The sequence below is a fragment of the Paroedura picta genome, chromosome 16 (assembly GCF_049243985.1).
Source record: "Paroedura picta isolate Pp20150507F chromosome 16, Ppicta_v3.0, whole genome shotgun sequence".
Taxonomy (NCBI): Eukaryota; Metazoa; Chordata; class Lepidosauria; order Squamata; family Gekkonidae; genus Paroedura; species Paroedura picta.
In genome coordinates this window covers 20130090-20151958 of record NC_135384.1, presented here as the reverse complement: position 1 = coordinate 20151958, position 21869 = coordinate 20130090, and the positions used below count along the sequence as shown (strand labels likewise).

Here is a 21869-nt window from a genome sequence, read left to right as displayed (position 1 = left end):
TAAAAAGCCTCCTGGGGCACTTGGTTACAAATCAAGAAAATCAAATCAATATGGCTTGCAGGACAAGACAGAAATAATACCATCATGTATCAGTCCTTCCCAATACTGACAACAGGTATACTTTCTAAGCAGTAAACACTTCAGTGAATCAGGTCCAAAATAGGTTTAAACAAAAAAAGGGAGAGCACAAAATAATTTTAAAATAACAGTTTCGGCACATTTGCTAAATTAGCATAATTCTTGTGCAGCATTATATGGAATTTGAATCGCCTGTTATTGCACAGAATCTTGGGAATAATGCAGTGTATTCTCCAACTCCTAAAGACTCAGCGTTTGGGGCGTGATACTAGCGATACATGTTTATGTTTTTTTTTAATGTTCTTTTTTTTAAAAGAAAAAAAACAGCCCTGAATATTTGGGAGTGGATTTAGAATCACAAAATCATAGAGTTGGAAGGGACCTTATGGGTCATCTAGTCCAACTCCCTGCACTATGCAGGACGCTCACCACCCTCTCGCTCATCCTGCCACCCCCTTGAACCTTGACAGAATCAGCCTCTCCTTCAGATGGCTCTCCAGCCTCTGCTTAAAAATGTCCAAAGATGGAGAACCCACCACCTCCCGAGGAAGCCTGTTCAACTGAGAAACCGCTCTGTCAGGAACTTCTTCTGAATATTGGGACAGAATTTCTTTTGAATTAATTTCATCCCAATTTAATGACTTTCTTCTGATTAAGCTTCTTCGGTTGGAAAATGTCTTATGAAATTTAATTGATGATGATAAGCTACGTATTTTATTACTTTAAGCAGCTTGGTGCGTTACTCCTCTTTGCTTATTGAAACTCTGCCAGCATTCCCAAGTTTTGGAAGAACCCAACCAAGCACTGTCAAACAGGGGGAACCTGTTAATTCCACAGTGGGTAGAAAGAGCAGGACTTTGCATCTGTTCTTTGGTCTCACCTTCTGTGCAGCCACTCACATCCCTCTGATGGTAACTGCAACACTGCAAAATAGCTGGAAGTAAAACTACACTAGCCTTGCTTTACACATCTGTTTGCCTGCATTATCAATAACGGGGATTCGGGAGGCATTGAAGAACAGGAATGAACCACTGCACAGATACCTTCTTTTCCCAAATGCGTCTCTTGAGCTCTTTGTATCAGTTTTTTATAGGAAGAGATACAAGGTCCAGATCTCCATAAGCACATCAGCTTTAGAATCTCTAAGCCTTAGCTCCCCTCTACGGGCACTGGAAACCATCAAAGCGTAAGGAAGCGGGCACAGTGTTACATTCACAGGGTCTCCCCTCATCCCTGTGCCCAGTCATTTCTCAGGCTCAGAACTATATCTGGGCATTCACACTGAGAGAAATTTTGTGTTTTTTCCCCTGGTTTGGGCTGTATCACTGCCAAAGCAGACAAAGATGACAGCAAGAACGTGGCAGGACTGGATGTCCTCAGAAACTATAACCTGGTTCAACCAACATTCTTCAATTCCCAAGATGTCTCTGGCAAGAATAAGGAGACTCAGGAGGGTACCAGACTAGGTGGCACATCTTGTATAACACTGTCTCCAAAGGATGTGGCTGAGTCATAACTGTACCAGAGCAGCAATTATTATATGCTAGCAAAAGCTGAACCAGTTGAGAAGTTTTGGATATGACACACCTATTAAAGACACAACAGTTGTCATAGCAGGGACAGCTCCCAATCCTGTCCCATCCCTCGGATTCACATGCCTCCCGCCCCTTCTGGAACTTGTCATCTTGCATAAACGCCTCAGATATGCTGACAAGATGGCTGCCGCCTTGTCTTGGGAAGCAAAAGCAAAGCCAGAAGCCTCCATTAGAAGGAGGGCACCGTGGGCCTGGTAAAGAACAGGATGGGAACAGACCAGTCGCCAGTGAAGGCAGAACCATACGTAATATGTAGGTCTGTAACCATTTTTAAAGTTTAAAATTTGAGCCCAGCGGCACCTTTAAGACCAATGAAGTTTAATTCTGGGTATAAAGTTTCGTGCGCTGATATCAGATGAAGGGTGTGTGGCCCACAAAAGCTTATACCTAGAATTAAACTTGGTTGGTCTTAAAGGCGCCACGGGACTCAAACTCTTCTATTGCTTTGGACCAACACAGCTACTCACTTGAATCCCTTTTAAAGATTGTTTTTTCCTTTGATTGACTGGATTCCCCCAGGAGACATCAGAGGGCCATTTCAGCTTGAGTTGTATTCAACCCTGCTCATTGGTACTGCCCAGCTAGGGTTGCCAGCTCTGGGTTGGGAAAAATCTGGAGACTTTGTGGGTGGAGCTGGGAGAGGATGGAATTTGGGGTTGGGAAGGACCTCAGTGGAGTATAATGCTATGGGGTCCACTGTCCAAAGCAGTCATTTTCACTAGGGGAACTGATCTCTTTAGTCTGGAGATGAGCTATAATTCCAGAGGTCCCACCTGAGGACTGGCATCCCTATGCCAAGCTGATTTTATCCCATGGGAAGGGGGGATTTGGGGGAGTGGCGGACCAGCGGACCCCTCTAGCTCACCAGATTCTCCTCAGAAACCAGTTTCAGCAGCTACCAAAACGTTCCCTCTTAAACACGACACCCTCATAGGGATGCAATATGGTCTCCTGCAGTTCTTTGTGGAATGCCTAAGATGAGGAGTTGTTGGGCCTTGGCTAGTATGAAACCCACACTTCTTTTCAGTGAGTCTGTAATCCAAGCACAGACAGCTGTTCTGCCCAATTTAAATTTGGGAGCCAGAGCCCTGCCTGAGCAGCATCACCTTAAATCAGCATTTGCCAAGGACTTTGTCAGATTTTCCTAATCTTCTTCATAAGTTATTACATAAGTCTAAAAAAATGTACAAAATGCTTTACAATCTTTATCTGATATTTCCTCACAACATCCCTGTGAGGTGGGCACTCCTTAGGAATGCATACTGGAAAAAGAGAGTAGTGACTCACTCAAACGGCATCCCATTGAGTCTATGGCTAAGGGTGGGATTTGAACCCACACCCAAACTGAGCCCTCAGTCCTGTTTCTCCAAGGTGTACCACTGTACATTTTTGCTCCAAACCTATGAGAAGGAAGGCAATATCTATAATGGTGATTAAGGACAAAAATCTTTATATATATGTACACACAAACTCGACCCATGTCAGAGCTGTCCATCCTGTCAGTAAGTGTAGCCTTTGCCATAAGGCTGCCCCCCAAGATCTTGCAAATAGGCCACCCCCTCATCCAGGTGGGAGAGAGGCACTGTATCTTCCTCGCTGATGTGCCACTCGAACTCCGCCTTCAGGGATGGGCGATGATTGTCAGGAAAGGCCAGGGAGAAGAGTGCTTCAGGCTCACAGACAAACTTGTACACGTAACGCTCGCCAGCCACCTGTGACAGGAGACACAACCACTACAGGTAGCTGTCTTCATTTTGACCAACAAAATACACAAAACCCCACCCCCAATGACCTGGGACCACTCTGCTGCAACACACAAGCTGCTATTGAACGCAAGTATCTGGAGGATTGAAATTTATGGATTCCCAAAGGGGCGGGATTCCCAGGCATCAAGCATGGTGTAGTGGTTAAGAGCAGTGGCTTCTGATCTGGCCAGCCAGCTTTGATTCCCCACTCCTCCACATAAAGACAGTTGGGTGATATTTGACTCATCACAGCCCTGATAATGCTGTTTTGACTGAGCAGTCTTGTCAGAAATCTTTCAGCCCCACATAGCTCACAGGGTGTCTGTTGTGGGCAGAGGCAGTGAAGACAATTGTAAACCACTTTGAGACTCCTTCGGGCAATGAAAAGTGGGGTATAAAATCCTCCTTCTTCTTCCCTTCCCCAGATCAAAAGGCAATCTTCTTGGAAACTTATGGGAGAGTCTGCTGATCTGGGGACCATAAATAACATTTTGCTGCTGGAATGATTATAGTACCCTATTCCCCAGAGTCCTCTGGGATGAACCTCTTTATCTACTCTCATATTTTAATTTACACTTGGTTCTAACAAATGGCATAGGAGGTGGTCAACCTGTCTTTGAACTGTACTCTTGGGTAGGGACAAACACAGCTGACTGCTCCTCTGTGCAAAAAGAAAAAGAAATATTTATTTATTTTATTTATTTACTTGGATTTTTATACCGCCCATTCTTTGCAGCTCTGGGCGGTTTACATAGAACACTGCTTAAATTTACATGGAACATTATAACAATCAATAACAATTTTCAATATAACATCACAATCTAACTGTAGCAATTACAACACAACAACATGAATAACAACGCTGGGGAAGTCAAATTGTTCAGTCATGAAAGGGTGTCTGGGGGGGGGACCAGCAGGTGTTCTGAGTCGGTCGGCCTCAAGCAAATACCTGGTGGAGGAGCTCCCTTTTGCAGGCCCTGCGGAACTGGGAGGCCAGGCAGCCTTGTATAACCTAGCATGACTGGAAGGGTTCTACTTGGCTTTTAAAAAATATCCTGCTTGCCTCCCCTGCCCTCCCTCCAAACAACTTGGAGTGGTTTCCGTTCTGATAGAGTAAAGCAGCATATAAGAACCATCTCTTCTTCTTCTTTTATCCCACAACAGCAACCTAGTAAGACAGGTTAGGCTGAGAGCGACTACCCCAAGGTCACCCAGCAAGCTTCCCTGGCCGAGCAGGGATTCGAATCCGCATCTCTGATTCTAGTCCAGCCCTCTAACCACAACAGCACACTGGCTCTTGAATTCTCACTATTCCAGAGGTCTGGGGAAAAGGGGGCTGTAGATGTTCCATAATGCACAAGCCTCTCCCTGTCTCATGCAGAAAGCTCAAATTGTAGATGTCACAACTGAACCCAAACTCCACATTCCAACTGTAAACCAACCTTGTCAGTCAGTCAGTAACCTTTTATTGGCGTAAAAAGTATAAAACATATAAAAATACGGTTTAAAATTTCAACAAAATAATAAAATGGGGTTACATGACCAAACAGATCTTAAAATGATTAAATAAACTATAAGTGATAAAATACAAGGTAGGCAGCATATTATAAAAGCATCTTAGTTAAAACTCTGGCAACTAAAATGGTTATCTCTGGGTCTTTGTCAGAGAGCAGAAATTGCAAGGTCATAGATTTACTTACAGAAGGCTTGTTTCCCAGCAAGGCAACAAAGCTGTCATCCCGACACTGCTCATATAAGGGGCAGTCTAACAAAATGTGTGAGACAGAGTCAGGGCAACCAGAACCACACGGACAGAGTCTCGCATGGTATGGGATATGGTGGAATCTTCCCTCTAAGACCTTTGAGGGGAAAGCATTCATTCGTGCCAGGAGAAAAGCTCTTCTCAGGGGTGGGACATCAAGGAGATGGAAATATGTAGGCATAATATTTCTCTGCATAATGATGCCAAAGAATGCTGGTGAGCAGACTCGAGGCTGGGTAGGTATGAGTTCCTGCTGCTCATGGTCTAAAATTCTCTGTTTAATAATCCGGAAGATACATTTTTCTTCCAGAGGTAGTAGGGAGTTCAGATCGATGCCAATGGAGACTAATTTTTGTTCAATAGCCTGGAACCATTGAAATTTAAGAGGGTCACTTTTTAGACAAGTTAAAAGGCTGCCAGTTTCTATTCTAAAAAACAGTCTGACCCAAAATTTAAAAGTAGCTATCCAGGCCCTTGTCTCTACCCTAATTTGGCCAAATTCTGCGCAAATGGCATGGTAGGAGACACAGTTGGGAACCCCTGCAATTTGCCTATAGAAAGCAGATTGAACACCCTCAATAGATTTATTAAAGGCAGGAACCCATAAGGGGCATCCAAACAGGAGATGGGACATTACTTTGGCATTAAAAATTTTAATTGCTGCAGGGATAAATTGGTTACCTTTCACAGAGAAAAAAAACTGTTTTATCAAAGAAGATGAGGATTTGGCCAGATTGATAGCTCGTTGGCAGTGGGAGCTCCATTTCTGGTTATACTGGAAGGTAACACCTAGATACTTAAATGGTAAACCAACCTTTTGCATAATTCCCTTCTCGTAGTAGTAGCGAAGAGACCGACTCAGTTTGTCATAGTTCATGGCTGGGCGGTTCTTCTGGATACCCCAAAGCCGTGCCACCTACAGGATCAATCCAGAGAGAACAGACAAGGGGGCGGGAGATCAAGGTCTTGTTTAATAGCAGCTTACTTATGGATCTCCCCGTCTCCATTTTATCCTCACAGCAACAACTCTGTGAGGTAGGCAGAGAGCATGCAAGAGTCCCAAGGTCATCCGCTGAGTGTCCACAGCAGGGGATTCGTACCTGGGTCTCCCAGATAACAGAGCAGTACTTTAACCACTATACCCCACTGGCCTACAGTCTAAAATGACAAGACTGCCCTATTTAACACAAGGCAGCCTTCTCCTACTCAGGGGCAAGACAAGAGGGGGTGGCTTTTTAATGACCTGGTAAGAAGGAGGCCCCTGTGGAGGTGCAGACGGCTCTTCCCTTAACCCCAACAACTAGGCTACAACAATAAGAATTCGGCTCGTCTGGAGACAGGAACCCCTCACCTCTTCGGGTTCAATGAGTTTGAACTCCATCCCTCGGCCCGTCCAAGAGATGAAGTGGGAGTTGCTGGGGTCATCCAGCAAAGCCACCAGGAACTGCCAGAGCTGTAGAGACCCCCGCCGTTGATAAGGAGGACCCTCGCGGTAGTTGCCCACTTCTTGCTTAATGTCTCCTGTGTGGAGAGGGAGGTGGGGAGAGACCACACAGTTTAACTGCCCATTTTCTTTGAGTCTCACCTTCCCACAATGCATCAGAACAGGGGTAGTCAACTTGTGGTCCTCCAGATGTTCATGGACTACAATTCCCATGAGCCCCTGCCAGCAAATGCTGGCAGGGGCTCGTGGGAATTGTAGTCCATGAACATCTGGAGGACCACAGGTTGACTACCCCTGCAACAGAAGACAGATATTCAGTCTGGTCTGGAAATCTGTTCTGGCACTCTGTGTAGGCCCAGAGCGTATATGCTCCCTTCCTATAATCCAAAGAGGCTTCAGGGTTAACCCTTGGGTCATATTAAAGCTGGGGAGGGGGGGGGAGAAAAGAATCTAAAACAAAGCCAAAGTAGTGCTAACAAGGAGCACATCTGCACTAGGGCCAGAATGCAGGAGTGATGGGGCCACCCCATAGATTTAGGATTGGCAAGATTCTGCAACAGACACATCAAAACTGCAAGTGCTGTGTGGGTCCTACTCGGAAACATAAGTGAGCTTTCAACATATAGCAATGGGGGATGCACCCTGTGTCTGGGGCCTGGGACTCCTCTATGCCACCTGTGACATTATCCTGCTTGTGCCTTCCTTTCACTATTGCCCAAGCTGATTTTCACAGTTGGCCAGGTGCACAAAAATTATGCAAAGTTTCAGTCAAGGTATGAGCTTTCTTGTGCACGCACACTTCCTCAGATATATGGCATCTAAAGAGCTGCTTCAGACCCCCACAGCTACCCACTTGAATGACTTGGTGGTTCAGTTCACACAAGAGCTCTCACATGAATGAAAATGGTCTATGCCAGTGATGGCGAACCTTTTAGAGACCGAATGCCCAAACTGCAACACAAAACCCACTTGTTTATTGCAAAGTGCCAACATGGCAATTTAACCCAAATCCTGTCCTTCTTTTGTTCCTCCCTGCCCCCGACCCTTTTCCCCTCTCTTTCCCCTTGTTTGGCCCCTTTGTTGTTGGGCCGTTTATTCTTAGATTTTGTCCCCCCTTTTAATCACACCTTTCCTTTCCCTCCCTCCCTTCTTCACTTTCACTCCGTTGAAGGGAGGTGGCGAGGCCAGGCATGCGGGCAACGGTGTGTGGCAACCCTGGCGGGGTCTGGCCTGGCTCTGCTCTCCCGGGGCTCCATTCGGTGCAGCCTTCCCGCTCCCACCGATGCTTGCAGATGCCAGCCCAGCTGAGCAACCCCAGGCAGCCAATCGCTTCCCGGGCCCGGGAACTCACAGGAAGAATCCTCCCCTTCCTCTGGGCGTTGGGAAGCCAGACCTCGTGCAGGCTGACTCAGCAAACTCTGGGCTGGGACGACAGCATGCATGCCCACAGTGAGGCCTCTGAGTGCCGTCTCTGGAACACGTGCCACAGGTTCACCACCACTGGTCTGTGGGATCCAGCCTAGTGAACTGATGTCTCCTCAGTTCCAACATGTATGTCCTATGTGTGGGAAAGTCCCACCCCCCCAGGGGGGAGCTCAGCCCATTGCTTTTGTTTCTAACCTTCAAGCTTCTCTGGGACCACGCAAACATCATCTGCAAACGGCCGCACCTGCTTTTCATAACCGTAACCTGCAAAAGAAAAAGAACATAAGAGAAGCCATGTTGGATCATGCCAATCGCCCATCCAGTCCCACACTCTGTGTCTCACTGGCCGAAACCCAGGTGTCATCAGCAGGTTCACCAGTTGGGCTAGAAATGGCCCTGGATTTGGTCAGCAGCAAGAATGTTTATAGTTCCCAAATATGAAGGCAACCAACATTCAGAATTGCCTGCCAAAAGAGAGTGCAGGAAGCTATTTCCTCCCCGATGCTACAAAAAGCTAGGACAGATCATATGGCGACCTCTCATTTCCCAGAAAAGTTATCTTGGACACATTTAGTCTCTTGTGAAAAACTGGGGGGATTCCAGAGAAGAAGAGGAACTGTTTGTTTATACCCTGCTTCTCACTATCCAACGGTGTCCCACGTCAACTTACAAACCCCTTCCCCTTCCTCTCCCCACAACGGACACCCTGTGAGGTGGGATGGGGCTGAGAGCTCTAATACAACTGCTCTGTGAGAAAAGCCCTAACAGAACTGTGACTGGCCCAAGGTGGCCCAAGCTGGGTGTGTGTGGAGGAGGAGTGGGGGATCAAACCCCACTCTCTGGATTAGAATCTGCCGCTCTTCACCACTAAACCGTGCTGGGATCTTCTAGTTGACCACTCCCCTCCTTCGCCCCATTCTAGTTGCCAGATTAGGGTTTTTTGTCGTATAGTGGATACAATGCCCTGATCAGCACAGTTCAGGCTAGCTGGATCCTATCAGATCTGAGAAGCCAGGTAAGGTCAGCCCTAGTTATTGCTTCATTGGAAAACCACGAAGGAAGCAAAGTTGCTGCACAGAGAACATCTTTTCTCTTGAAAACCCTACAGGTTGCCATAAGTCAGCTGTGACTCGATGGCACCACACACACACACACACACACACACACACACAGAAAGAGAGGGAGAGAAGAAATTGAGAGTAAACCCCTAATAAGCCATGGAAGCCAAGGATTGTAGAAATCTGAAACAAAATACTGCATAGAAAAAGCAGAGACTCATTGAAAAGACAGTCACAATATCACTGACCGTTGAAACAAACACTCCACATAATCCTGAGATTAGACCGCATGCTTTAAGACATTCTTATGCAAGGCTATGGTCGACCGGATTGTTATGAAAACGATGTGAGTCCTAATTGACCCTGGAAGAAGGTACTTGAAACAGGAAAGCATATCTGGAAGTTCTGTTGGTCTTAATGTGTTTATAGGAGAACAGTCATCTTATGGAGTATTTGTTTCAGCAGCCAATGATATTGGGACTCCTTGGAAAATTTCCACCAGGCAAGAAAAGATAACCTGCTATGAAAGAATCTAACGGGCGCTTTTTGAACAGTGAGTGGACTTACTTGGGAGCCAAAGGATTTTTGAGGTTATTATTCATGGCTGTTAATTTATTAATACATGCTGTGTGTTTTGAATGAGAGTCTCTACTTTTTATGCGCAGTATTTGGTATACTTCTGGAATGTACATTCCTATTACTGTGTGTCTTGTTTATTGTTCTGAAATATGAAACAAAGTGCAAGTCTTAGAAGCATCACTGATGGTCACCTACCAGCCACCTGCTTGTTTTCTGCTGGTCCAAATCATGACCCTGCAAACTTGCCCAAATCATGATAAAACGGGGAGGGGTATGTTGCTGTTGGCTCACAGTGAAAACTGTCAAGGCCTTGGCTTCATCTCAGTGATAATCCCAAGAACCTTCCCTTCCTGCTTCCCCCCCCCCCCAAAAAAAATAAAGACAATCTGCCCAGTGAACAAGAGGTGTGAGATGCCAGGCAAAGAAAAGGGAAACCCGGCAGGTGTCTCAGCTAACATACCATCAAGGTTGGAGCAACCTGGCAATCCCTCCGTGCTGGCATACATTGAATGGCAGCTAGGAACATCTGGAAAACAAGCAAAACACCTGGGAGTGAGCAGTCACCTTTGGGGATCTTCTCTGAAGCAGCAGCCATGAGGGAGCAGCCCAGGATGTTCTTTTGCCCAAGATGGTAGCAGAAGTCACCACTCCCCACCACCACCTGTCAGTAAGGTTCCCATTGGGATTGCTAGCGTCCAGGTAGCACATGGGGATCTCCCACTATGACACTGGCTCTCCAGATGGCCAGGATCAGTTCTTCTGGAGAAAATGACTGCCTTGGAGAGTGGACTGAATGGCACTCCCCAAATCCTTGCCCCCATGTAGGTTCTTAATAATCCCTCAGAAAGGCCAAATGTCCTAGGTATTTTAATGTATCTCTTTATTGGAATAATTGATTTGAACAAGTAGATTGTAATGCAACCATGACTAGTATAATGCAATGTAGTTTGGAATGGTATATATATGCTTTTCTCTGGTCTATAAACCGAGACAACCAAATGCTCTACTTCAAAGAAGATGATGCTCCAAGATGCTTCCATGCTTGAGAGGACAAGCAAGGGGGCAGAAGGGCACAGTCTCGGCTAACCGCTGTCAACAATTGATTATCTAGTCGCCCATCATTCTCTTAATGTGGACATATTTATTGTACACAAAATGTTTCCACTGCAATTCAATTTCAAGTGAATACAAATAAATTCAAATTGTTGTTTTTTTTCTATTTATCTCTGGAATCTGTTAACCATTTTCATTATGCTGTATGTCAATTTACCCTCGCACTTTACCGATAAGCATGAACTGATAACTTTCACTCCATGACACTGTACGTAAGGAAGTGTGCATGCACATGAAAGCTCATATACCTTGAATAAAACTTTGTTGGTCTTAAAGGTGTTCTGCTGTTTCAGACCAACATGGTTACCTACTGGGGAAATGAAAAGCATGCCTACTGGATGGGGGATACGCTTCTAGGTAACACTGTGTGTGAATGAGACCTTGGGGTACTTGTGGATTGTAAACTAAACATGAGCAGGCAGTGTGATGCAGCGGTAAAAAAGGCAAGTGCCATTTTGGGCTGTATCAAAAGGGGCATCACATCAAAATCACAAGATGTCATAGTCCCATTGTATACGGCACTGGTCAGACTACACCTGGAGTACTGTGTGCAGTTCTGGAGGCCTCACTTCAAGAAGGACGTAGATAAAATTGAAAGGGTACAGAGCAGAGCGACGAAGATGATCTGGGGCCAAGGGACCAAGCCCTATGAAGATAGGTTGAGGGACTTGGGAATGTTCAGCCTGGAGAAAAGGAGGTTGAGAAGGGACATGATAGCCCTCTTTAAGTATTTGAAAGGTTGTCATTTGGAGGAGGGCAGGATGCTGTTTCTGTTGGCTGCAGAGGAGAGGACACTCAGTAATGGGTTTAAACTTGAAGTACAACGATATAGACTAGATATCAGGAAAAAAATAGTTCAGCAGTGGAATAGGCTGCCTAAGGAGGTGGTGAGCTCCCCGTCACTGGCAGTCTTCAAGCAAAGGTTGGATACACACTTTTCTTGGATGCTTTAGGATGCTTAGGGCTGATCCTGCGTTGAGCAGGGGGTTGGACTAGATGGCCTGTATGGCCCCTTCCAACTCTATGATTCTATGATTTGCAAGGTTGTCACTTAGAGGAGGGCAGGGAAAGGTTCCTGTTGGCAGCAGAGGAGAGGACCCGCAATAATGGGGGTAAACCAGGGGTCGTCAACCCCTAGTCTGCAGACCGGTACCGGGCCGCCGCTGGCCGCACTGCCTCTCCACCCCTTCGCAGCGAGAAGCTCGCCAGGCCGTGAGCGAAGCGGGGTGGGCCCTCTGAGTGTCCATGCAGAGACATCCAGGGCCAAGCCACCAAGCCATCCAGGGCCAATGTCACAGTCAGAGTAGTTCAGCAGTGGAATCGGCTGCCTAAGGAGGTGGCGATCTCCCCCTGCACTGGCAGTCTTCAAGCAATGGCTGGACACTTATCCTAGATGCTTTAGGTGGATCTTGCATTGAGCAGGGGGTTGGACTAGATGGCCTTTATGGCCCCTTCCAACCCCATGATTCTGTGAGATCCTTTGCCATGGCCAGGGTGCTAGTGACCAGTGTCAGACTAGGACCTGGGAGAGCCTGCTTCAAACCCCTGCTCTGCCACGGAAGTTCGCCAGCTCACCTTTGGCCGGCCACTTACACTCAGCCGAACCTCCTCCCCAGGTTTTAAAAGCCACTTTGAATTGTCACCAGGGAGAAAACCGGGATGTGTCTTAATAAATAAATGCTGGGCTTAAAGGGGATCGAGAAGAGGGGACCTGGCTCACATTCTGCATCAGAGAACATATGTAGTTTAATGAGTTTAAACCTTTTAAAAACTATTGTTTTGCACCAGTAATCGAAAGGCAGCTAACACTCACGAAGAGCAATGCAGGGAGAAACCCGGAAAAAACTTTAACTCCGGCCTTCAGGGTTACAAAGATCCCCCACGCAAAGTGCTCCTTTTTCCTGCCCGAGAAGCCCCAAATGCCGCAGCTCCAGCCCACCTGCTTCCATGCCCCCAAGCTAGGAAGTCGTCACTTTCTCCCCTTGTCCTGACTTTCTCTTGGCCGCAATCCAAAGCTTGACTTGCGTTCCCAGCCTATTTGCCCGCCAGAGGAGCTGGAGTGGTGAAATCCGACACGCCTGACCCAGAGCCCAGTTCCTGCACCTCCATTTTGTGAATGAAATTCCTTTCTGCTCCATTCAGGAAGCGGCTGGCTCAGTGCCAAAGGGCAGGGAGGAGGGAGGTTCGAGTTTATATAACGCAGCACCAGCCCTGGGGAGAAGAGAGCCATGGCTCTGCCGATCTCTCTGCCTGTGGCTGAAGACTGTACTAGGCTTTCTCCCCTCACCTGAATCTAGTTGTTTTTAAAGGGGGTGGGAAGGAGGATGTAACTTAAGCATGAGCTGGATGTGAGAGAAAGAAGAACTTCTGGCTATCAAACAAAGAGGCTGTAAAGAACTGCAAAACATTTGCAGAAATACAAAATTAAGGAAGATTAGGCAGCTGCTTAGCACAGTCAACAGCCGCTATAATTCCCACAGTGTTGCTCTCCTGGTGCTCACGGCTAGACAACAAAGGATTGTAGAAGCGGAACGAGTGGTACGGCCCCAGTGGGGGACACACAGGTTGCTGCAAAGGGGAGGAGAGGCATGCAAAGTGACCTCAATTCTCATCTGGGGCCTTACAAAAATCTGGGGCTTGACCTTCAAGATGACTGCACACCTGTGGAGGCTGTCACTCCACAGTTTGCTGTGCAAAAGTAGGGCAGGCTCCCTACAATAGCCATTTGGCCATACCTCCTGACTCACCAGTTTGCAAACCACAGAATTTGGTACAGAAACTCTCTCAACGTTGGGCCATTTCCAGACTGCAAAACCAGGAAGTGAGACCGGAAACAGAAAGGTGCCTCCAAGATAAAAACAGATCCTAGTCTGTTCCAGTGCAGAGTGAAATACTATGCAGGTCTCAATGGAGAACATTACGGAGGACATTAAAAGATGCTTAGGGCTGATCCTGCGTTGAGCAGGGGGTTGGACTAGATGGCCTGTATGGCCCCTTCCAACTCTATGATTCTATGATAAGATGTGAAATGAGAAAGACTGTAGGACTCACCAGTCAACATGAAGTTTCTTCTTCTACTATATATTTCTTTATATATGAGATTATAAAACAGCAACTTTTATTTTTTTAAAAACTATCTAGGATTGACAGCTCCAGCATGGGAAATTCCTGGAGATATGGAGGTAGAGAGCTTTTGAGCATGTTGCAGAGCATATACACCCTCCAAAGGAGCCATTTTCTCCACGGGAGCTGATCTTTGTGGTCTGGAGATTAGTTATACTGGGAGATCTCGACCCCACCTGGATGTTGGCAACCCAGACCAACCCAGTTTGAAAATAAGGGCTTCTCAGTTCATGTTCAAAGGCTCAACCTCAGTGAGAAGACATTACAGGGTTTTCTTCTTCCTCTTCTTCTTCTTCTTCTTTTGCAGAAAGCAGTGTGCTTGGGTGTTTTTTTAACCAACCTATCTCCGCTCTTGTTAGGTAAAGGTAAAGGTATCCCCTGTGCAAACACCGGGTCATGTCTGACCCTTGGGGTGACACCCTCCAGCGTTTTCATGGCAGACTCAATACAGGGTGGTTTGCCAGTGCCTTCCCCAGTCATTACCGTTATTGGGGGCAAATTTGGGAGAAAGTTTCAACATTGAGAGGGTAGCCATGCTGCTCTGCTACAGAACAGTTAGGTTTGAGTCCAGGACAACTCTTGTCAGTTTATGAATGTAACTGTCCAATAACAGAACAGCATATAGAGTGTGAGAGGACAAGATCTATTTCCCCCTCTTCTATGTGCTCCCACTAAATTAAAAAAAAAATAAACCCAACCAGGATTGCCAGCTTCCTAGTGAGGCCTGGAGATCTCCCACTATTACAACTGATCTCCAGACAATGGAAATGAGTTCCCCTGGATAAAATGTTTGTTTCATAGGGTGGACTGAGGGTGGACTTCATAGGTATTACACTGAGGTCCACCCCCCCCCCCCAAAATGCTACCCTCTCCAAGCTCCCCACAAATCTCCAGCTATTTCCCCAACCCAGAGCTGGCAACCCTAGATCTGAACCACCTTCTGCTCTAGATGGGAACAGGTAGAGATGTATAGAAATGCACAAATTCCACTAAGTTTTCTCTCTAAATAGAACACCTAAGACTCCTAAAAGAAGTGACAGAAGGCTTTGATCCCAGTACAAGCCGTTTCTTCCGTCAACCAAAATTAATGGCTACTGATTAATATGCTTGTAGGCCACCTGTCTTCCTTTCTGGGTGGCCTGAACTGGGCTCCTGAGAGGCTTCCCATTCAGGTACTGATTCTAGGCTACCATCCATCAGTCAGGGTCTGAAGTTCTCCCAGAATTGAATCTGATTTCAAGGCTACAGATAGCAGTTCCTCTACAGGCAGTGGCAGTGAGAGGGCGAGGGGGCTTTACAGCTTCATAGATGTTTAGGCTCCCTGACCTCCCCAAATTCAGCTCTCAAACTGCCAGAAATATCCCAACCTAGAGTTGGCAACCTTTGAGTGGACTCAGATCAGCTTAGTTTCCATAAGGCTAAGCTTTGGATCCAGTGACACCTTTAAGACCAACTACCAGTAAGTTTTATTCAAGGTATGAGCTCTTGTGTGCATGCACTTTGTTCTGCTGCTTCTGATCAACATGGTGATCCACCTGGATCTGTTTCCATAAGGCTGTTATTCATGCCAAGCAGCAGCAACCTCAGGAACCCATCATAGCTTCCATTCTTCTCCACACAAGGGATCATGGGAATTGTAGTTGTAGAAGTGGGCTGAGACTACTCTTTGAGACTACTCTTTGCCTCTGTAACCCAGAATACTGCTGGTACTCTGTCAGGCTGATGTATAGTACCTGGAAGAGGGTTATGTTTGAAGTCCCTCCTCAAAATTGCCGAGTATTTCCCAACTCAGAAATGGCAACCCTATAAATAGGTGCAGATTTAGCATCTGACTTTGGTTATCTTAATGAAAAGACAGAAAACAAAATACCCAATAACCTTTAAAAAAAACAACCCTGACAACGCCCATCTAAGAAAAGAGAAAAGTATCATTCTGCCTTGGGAACTGTACTGTCTACTGAAGAACAAGATACAGAACTTCAACTCCTACAGCCCTTCACTCAGGACAGAAAACAACCATTGATTACTCACCAAGAAGGGTCCTTCTCTTCTGTGGTATGGAGGACATCTTGGATGGATTTCCCCACCAATCACTCAAGGAGGCAGGAACAAACTTTTTTCCATTTCCCGGCTCCTTGTGTAGGACAATCCCTAACTCAAATTTTGGGACTCCAAAAGCTAGGAACAATTTCTAACAATCTTTTAAATATTATTATTATTATTAATTAGATTTATTACCCACCACTATCAATCTAGCTGTCTCAGGGTGGGTTACATAAAATAATACCCCACAAGTACATAAAAACCCTTGATCCCCCATTAAAACAATACCCTGGCAGCAAACTATAACATAAAGGTAAAGGTATCCCCTGTGCAAGCACCGAGTCATGTCTGACCCTTGGGGTGACGCCCTCTAGCGTTTTTATGGCAGACTCAATACGGGGTGGTTTGCCAGTGCCTTCCCCAGTCATTACCGTTTACCCCCCAGCAAGCTGGGTACTCATTTTACCAACCTTGGAAGGATGGAAGGCTGAGTCAACCTTGAGCCGGCTGCTGGGATTGAACTCCCAGCCTCATGGGCAAAGCTTTCAGACGGCTGCCTTACCACTCTACGCCACAAGAGGCTCTTAACTATAACATTACTTCATTAAAAAGACAACATACAACTCGGAGAAGAAGATATAATACCAACAGGAAGCAGAAATCACATTCTGTATCTCTTTCTATATTAAGAGTACACCACGAAAAAAAAAGGATGGTTCAAAATGAGTACAACAACAGAAAAAAGAACCTATCCTAGGCCACACCTATATTAATCTGAGGCTATACTTAGAATAATGTTGACAGCACATTCAGAACGTAATGGAAGGGGCAAGATGTCCTCAGACGAGAAGGACCCTTCTCAGTGAATAATCAATGGTCATTCTCCTTCTGAGGTAGAGGACATCTTTGATGGGAACTCCCAGAGCAGTGTGTCAAGTCCTGTATGGAACATCCTCATCCTGATCCATAACGTGCTGTAATACACTCCTGCCAAAGGCTGCTGCAGCAGCACTAAACACATTGAGCTTATATAATGGCTCATAAGGCTGCAAAAAGAGAATCAAGCAACAGCACTGTATACCTCAGGGGTAGTCACACTGCGGCCCTCCAGATGTCCATGGATTACAATTCCCAGGAGCCCCCTGCCAGCATTCGCTGGCAGGGGGCTCCTGGGAATTGTAGTCCATGGACATCTGGAGGGCCGCAGTTTGACTACCCCTGGTATACCTCCTCTACAGGGGTATGGTTGCAACTGCTGCGTTAGTCATAGCCTATCTTATAGAAAGGGCAGCAGTTCCCACTGGTACAGCTTGTTGCTGGGTCTTATAGTATCCAATGATACAGGCTGTTAGACTCCTACTACTCAGTGTTTAAACATATTAGACAGGAACATCAAATGATGGTTATCATTTGGCTTTATGGTCTTTGTCCTGGATGAATGTTTTCATGAATCTACACACATTCTAGGTGTGACGTGCCTTTTTCTTCCGATGCCTAGAATAGGACAGAAGAATGTTAATCTCCTAAGAGACCTATGATGAGGGATTGACTTTGGGATGAGCAGAGTCTCTCTCTGGGCATCCAGAATGAACCAGATTCTCTCTTTATAATGCCTAAGATGAAGGACAAGGAATGGTAAAAGAAATCTCCTAGGAATTATGAGGGAAGAAACTGATCTCCTAGTAAAAAACGGAATCCATTCTAAACCCTTGGAGAAAAAGCAGAGCTCCAATATAGTGAAGACGGCCCCAAGTTTGTCTCCCTTCTGGCTAATTATGTCACCTTATTTCACTCAGAAGGTGATCATCTTATACTACAGTGTAGAAAAGAAAGTCGATAAAACTGTCAATAGATGCAAAAATAAGCAGCCCTGTGTCATAACAAGAAGTCGGCACCTAGAAACGTGGATAAATAAATATAGACAAGATGCGTTATAAAAGAAACCCCATGTAGCCTACGGAGTGTTCACACGTCAATATATCAACACAAGGAACGAGTGAGGACAGGTTGTCTAGGTGAGATGTGAAAAAAATATACCCTGTCAAGAAAATGCCCAATGGACAGGAGCTGAAAAGGCCTCAAAGTGTCAGGTAGTTCAGGTCTCCAGGTTGAGTACCAGAGATCTGGTCTTGATAATGAATTAAGAAACATGAGTTAATTCATTTATTTAGCTTATTTATTACCACCCTTTTAGGCTGCTGCACCCAGCCTACTGTCATTTGGTCTGTCATGAAGAGAAGAAGAACAAGTGTGCATTTCCCCTGAAAAAAACTCCTGTATCCAAATATAGATTATTTTTATTATTATTACATTATGGCGTCATCAAATCAGAAGACATCTAAGGGCTGACAACCTTGACAAATAGACTAGGACTAAGGGTGGTCAGACTGGAAATTGGATGCCTCCTGCAACCAGCTGGGAGCTACACTACATCAATCGTATTCATTATGTTGGATCTGTTTTTTGTCATATAAAACAAATACCAATTTATCAATTAACTGGATCTGTTGGCTGCCTTTGATGTGGCTGACCATGAGCTGTTGGTCCACTGCCTTGCCTCACCCTTGGCTGGTGACACTCCTTTCTCCAGAACCGGACTCAGAGGGTGGAAGTGGGGAAGGAGCTATGGCGTTCCTGTAGTCTCCCTTGTGGAGTTCCGCGGGGGGCAGTGCTCTTCTCTACTTTCTTTAACTTCTTTATGTGCCCTCTGGCACAGCTGGTCCAGAGCTTTGGGCTGGGCTGTCATCAATTTGCCAATGACACCCAGCTTTATCTCCTTATGGATGGCCACCCGGACTCCCCACCCCCCACCCCAGAACTACTTGCCAGATGTTTGGAAGCAGTGGCTAGATGGCTTGAGCAGAGTCGCCTGAAACTCAACCTCTCCAAGATGGAGGTCCTATGGCTGGCTAGGAGGGGGGCAGAAAAAGGAAGTGCGCTTACCCGTCATGGCTGGGACGCAACTGACTACCGCACCCCAACCAGGAACTTGGGAGTGACCTCAGATGCCTCGCTAACTATGGAGGCACAGGTCAGGAAAGTAGCCAGCCAGGTGTTTTTCCATCTGCGCTAAGGGAAGCTACTAGCACCCTATCTGTCCTCTGAACATCTAGCTACGGTGATCCATCCGATGGTCACCTCTACGGAGGCCCGACCCGGAAATTGCCATTGGTACAAAATGCAGCTGCTAGGGTCCTCACAGGAACATCTTGGAGGGCTCATATCCAGCCTGTGCTGAGACAGCTGCATTGGCTGCTAGTTGCGGTCCAGATCCGCCCTTCGTGGTCTGGGACCCACATATCTGAGGAACTGCCTGTTGCCCTATGCCACAGGGCCTTGCGCTCTGTGGGTACCAACCTGTTAGTCATTCCAGGCCCCAGGGAAGCTCTCCTGGCCTCAACCAGGGCCAGGGCCTTTTCAGTCCTGGTCCCTACCTGGTGGAATGAGCTCCCAGAAGAGCTGCGGGCCCTGCGGGAATTGTCAGCTTTCCGTATGGGTTGTAAAATGGAACTCTTCTGCCAGGTTTATGGTTGAGGCCCCTTGCTACCCCAGGAGCAGGTATACCAGTATGGGGAGGCAGAGATTTTTACCACCATGAGTCTTTAAGTAATGCTTTGGAATGTTTTCTTGGTATTTTAATGGGATTTTATTGTTATGGGGTTTTATCAACTGTTACCTGCCACAAGCTGGTTTACTGGGAGTGGTGGGATATAAATTTAATAAACAAACAAATAAATAAGACCGATCTACAGACCAGTTGATCTACAGACCAGCAGAGGTTTTCCAGGATCTTGGGCACTTACTGCTAGATCTTTTAGCTGAAGATGCCAGGGATAGCACCTGGGACCTTTTGCATGCCAAAAAATGCTTATACCACTGAGCCATAGCCACAGTCTAGGTACATCGAGGAAGGAAGTGGTTAGGAAATTACACCTCCCATCCTGGTGAAAACTGTGCTCACGCACTACAAACAGGTAACTTAGATGCGCAGTGCTATTTAAACTGTGGGTCAGTGAGGATAAGAGAACTGCCTAAAGAATCAAACATCTCTTACTAAGGGATTGTAACAAAAGTTACAGTGCCAACTGGAGATTACATTCATTCTTCAGGGATTTGGCCCATGGTTCAGCTTTTTTTTAATGGCAAGGAAACAAAACTATTCTCTAAGCGAATCAGAATGAAGTCTCTCCTAGTTCCTAACAGAGACTCAGGCGGTCTCATTTCCAATCCTGGTGCTACCAGATCCGCTTAGCTATGAAAACTGCCACTGAACCCGAGAGACAAACTAGGGGTGTGCGCCTGGGCTTGGTTGGGCCGCCTCAGTGATCACCAAAGCCTCAGGTGGCCAGGGCTGCAGCACAGAGAGGAGGGGCGTGCAGCTGCTGCCCCTCCTCTCTGCGCCATGGCACTGCCTCCCACACACCACTTTGGACATCGGTGATCGCCAAGGCGGCTGAACCGAACCGAAGGGCACAACCCCAAGACAAACTGCTTAGGCATGGCTCTAAAGGCACCACAGCTGAAGACTTGTTTTCCCAAAGGACAGGATCACAGTACGTCCTGCCAGTGCGACAGGAACTCCTTTCAGGGTTCAGTACCGAGATACCACAGCCAAGCGAGGAAACCTGGTTGTCTTTGATCAGACATCAGCCAAAGAACTGGCACGTAAACAAATGGAAAAACTGTTTATGACTTTGGGATGAAGGCAATCCCAACAGAGCTGTAATTGGTGAAATAAAAAACACTGGATGTCATAAGCCCAGGCAGTCTGCCGTCTCCCGAGGCAAACAGGAGCGGCACCTACTTCAGGCCCCCTGCATTCGACCTGGACGTCTGAAATACAGCCACAAAGCCACTGACTGATGTGATTTTTACTTAATTTGTTATTTTAAGGCTTCTCTGATGATTGAATTAGCCTGATTCATCCAGTACTGCCACACTGAAGACTGTCAGCAAGGCTCTAGATTCTTTGAGAAGGAATCCTTAAAACAGCCAATATTTCAATATGGAGATGCTGCACAAAAAGCAGAATTCCTCCACCAAGTCACAGCCCTTTTCCCCTTCATAAGGAAGGACTTTCCCTTCTCCCTCACCAGTGACGGCTTCAGGGTTGCTGGTGTCCGTCTGCCTTCCAAAGCCCATTTGGCTCCCACTGGTCTCAGGCTATGCTGTTGTTTTGCGCCCAAAATGGCTGCTGAAAAGGCTCAACTGAAAGAGGCTGAGCCCACAACTGAGGCCCTTTTCTTTCTCCTGCGCTGCGCTGCGCTGCGTGCCTTCCTTGGGCTCTTTTATGGTGCCCCCCCATTGGTCCCCTCCTAAGCAGGCAACCTATTCTACAAGGATGTCGTAAAGTTGGGACATGCTGGCCGGGACCAAAGCTACTGTGCTCTTTGCCCTCTTGGAAGGCTCTATATTTCTGTCAGGAAGGAAGTTGTCTTCCCAGGCTTGTTCCAATGGGCTGAGGAGGAGGAGGGGAGGTGACAGAAGAGCTCGCCGGAGACAACTGCACATAAGATGACCGCCACAATGGCAGTTGTGGTTGTTTTCTCTCTCCTTCCCCTCTTTTGGGCTGCTCCAGGAAGGAGAGTTAAGGAAAGGAGAGAGAAAAGTAAAGGGCAGGAGGCAAAAGTAAGGGGGAAAGGAGTATAATCATCCTAGAGGAAAGTGAAGCCAAAACTGAGTCGTCTCATGTAGCTGCTCTCCCTTTTGCGGTAGGAAGAAAACTGAGCTGGGGGTTGTCCCTCGAAAGGAAGTGGAAAGAAGTTTGTTCCTGCCTCCCTGAGTGATTGATGGGAAAACCCATCCAAGATGCCCTCCACCTCAGAAGGAGAAAGATAGTTCAATTGCTATAAATCTTCCTCCGGCAGGCACACTATATTGGTCATCAGGTGCCAGCCAGCCTCC

The 21869-nt window shown here is 46.6% G+C and overlaps 1 protein-coding gene across 4 annotated transcripts in view; it reads right to left on the bottom strand.

The window, feature by feature from the left end:
• Positions 1-2865: 2865 nt before the first annotated feature.
• The window catches only part of ETV4 (ETS variant transcription factor 4), a 40310-nt gene continuing 21306 nt past the window's right edge, over positions 2866-21869 (bottom strand). For 3 of the 4 annotated variants that reach the window (XM_077314164.1, XM_077314162.1, XM_077314163.1), the window contains 5 exons: positions 10147-10212; positions 8245-8313; positions 6532-6701; positions 5995-6096; positions 2866-3385 (listed from right to left, as the gene is read on the bottom strand). In XM_077314164.1, coding sequence (XP_077170279.1) covers positions 3173-3385; positions 5995-6096; positions 6532-6701; positions 8245-8313; positions 10147-10212 — 620 coding nt within the window. In that variant the 3' untranslated portion in view covers positions 2866-3172. Of the gene's footprint in view, positions 3386-4604; positions 4861-5994; positions 6097-6531; positions 6702-8244; positions 8314-10146; positions 10213-21869 lie in introns of those variants that run through there. The other variant, XM_077314165.1, reaches the window with a different exon arrangement.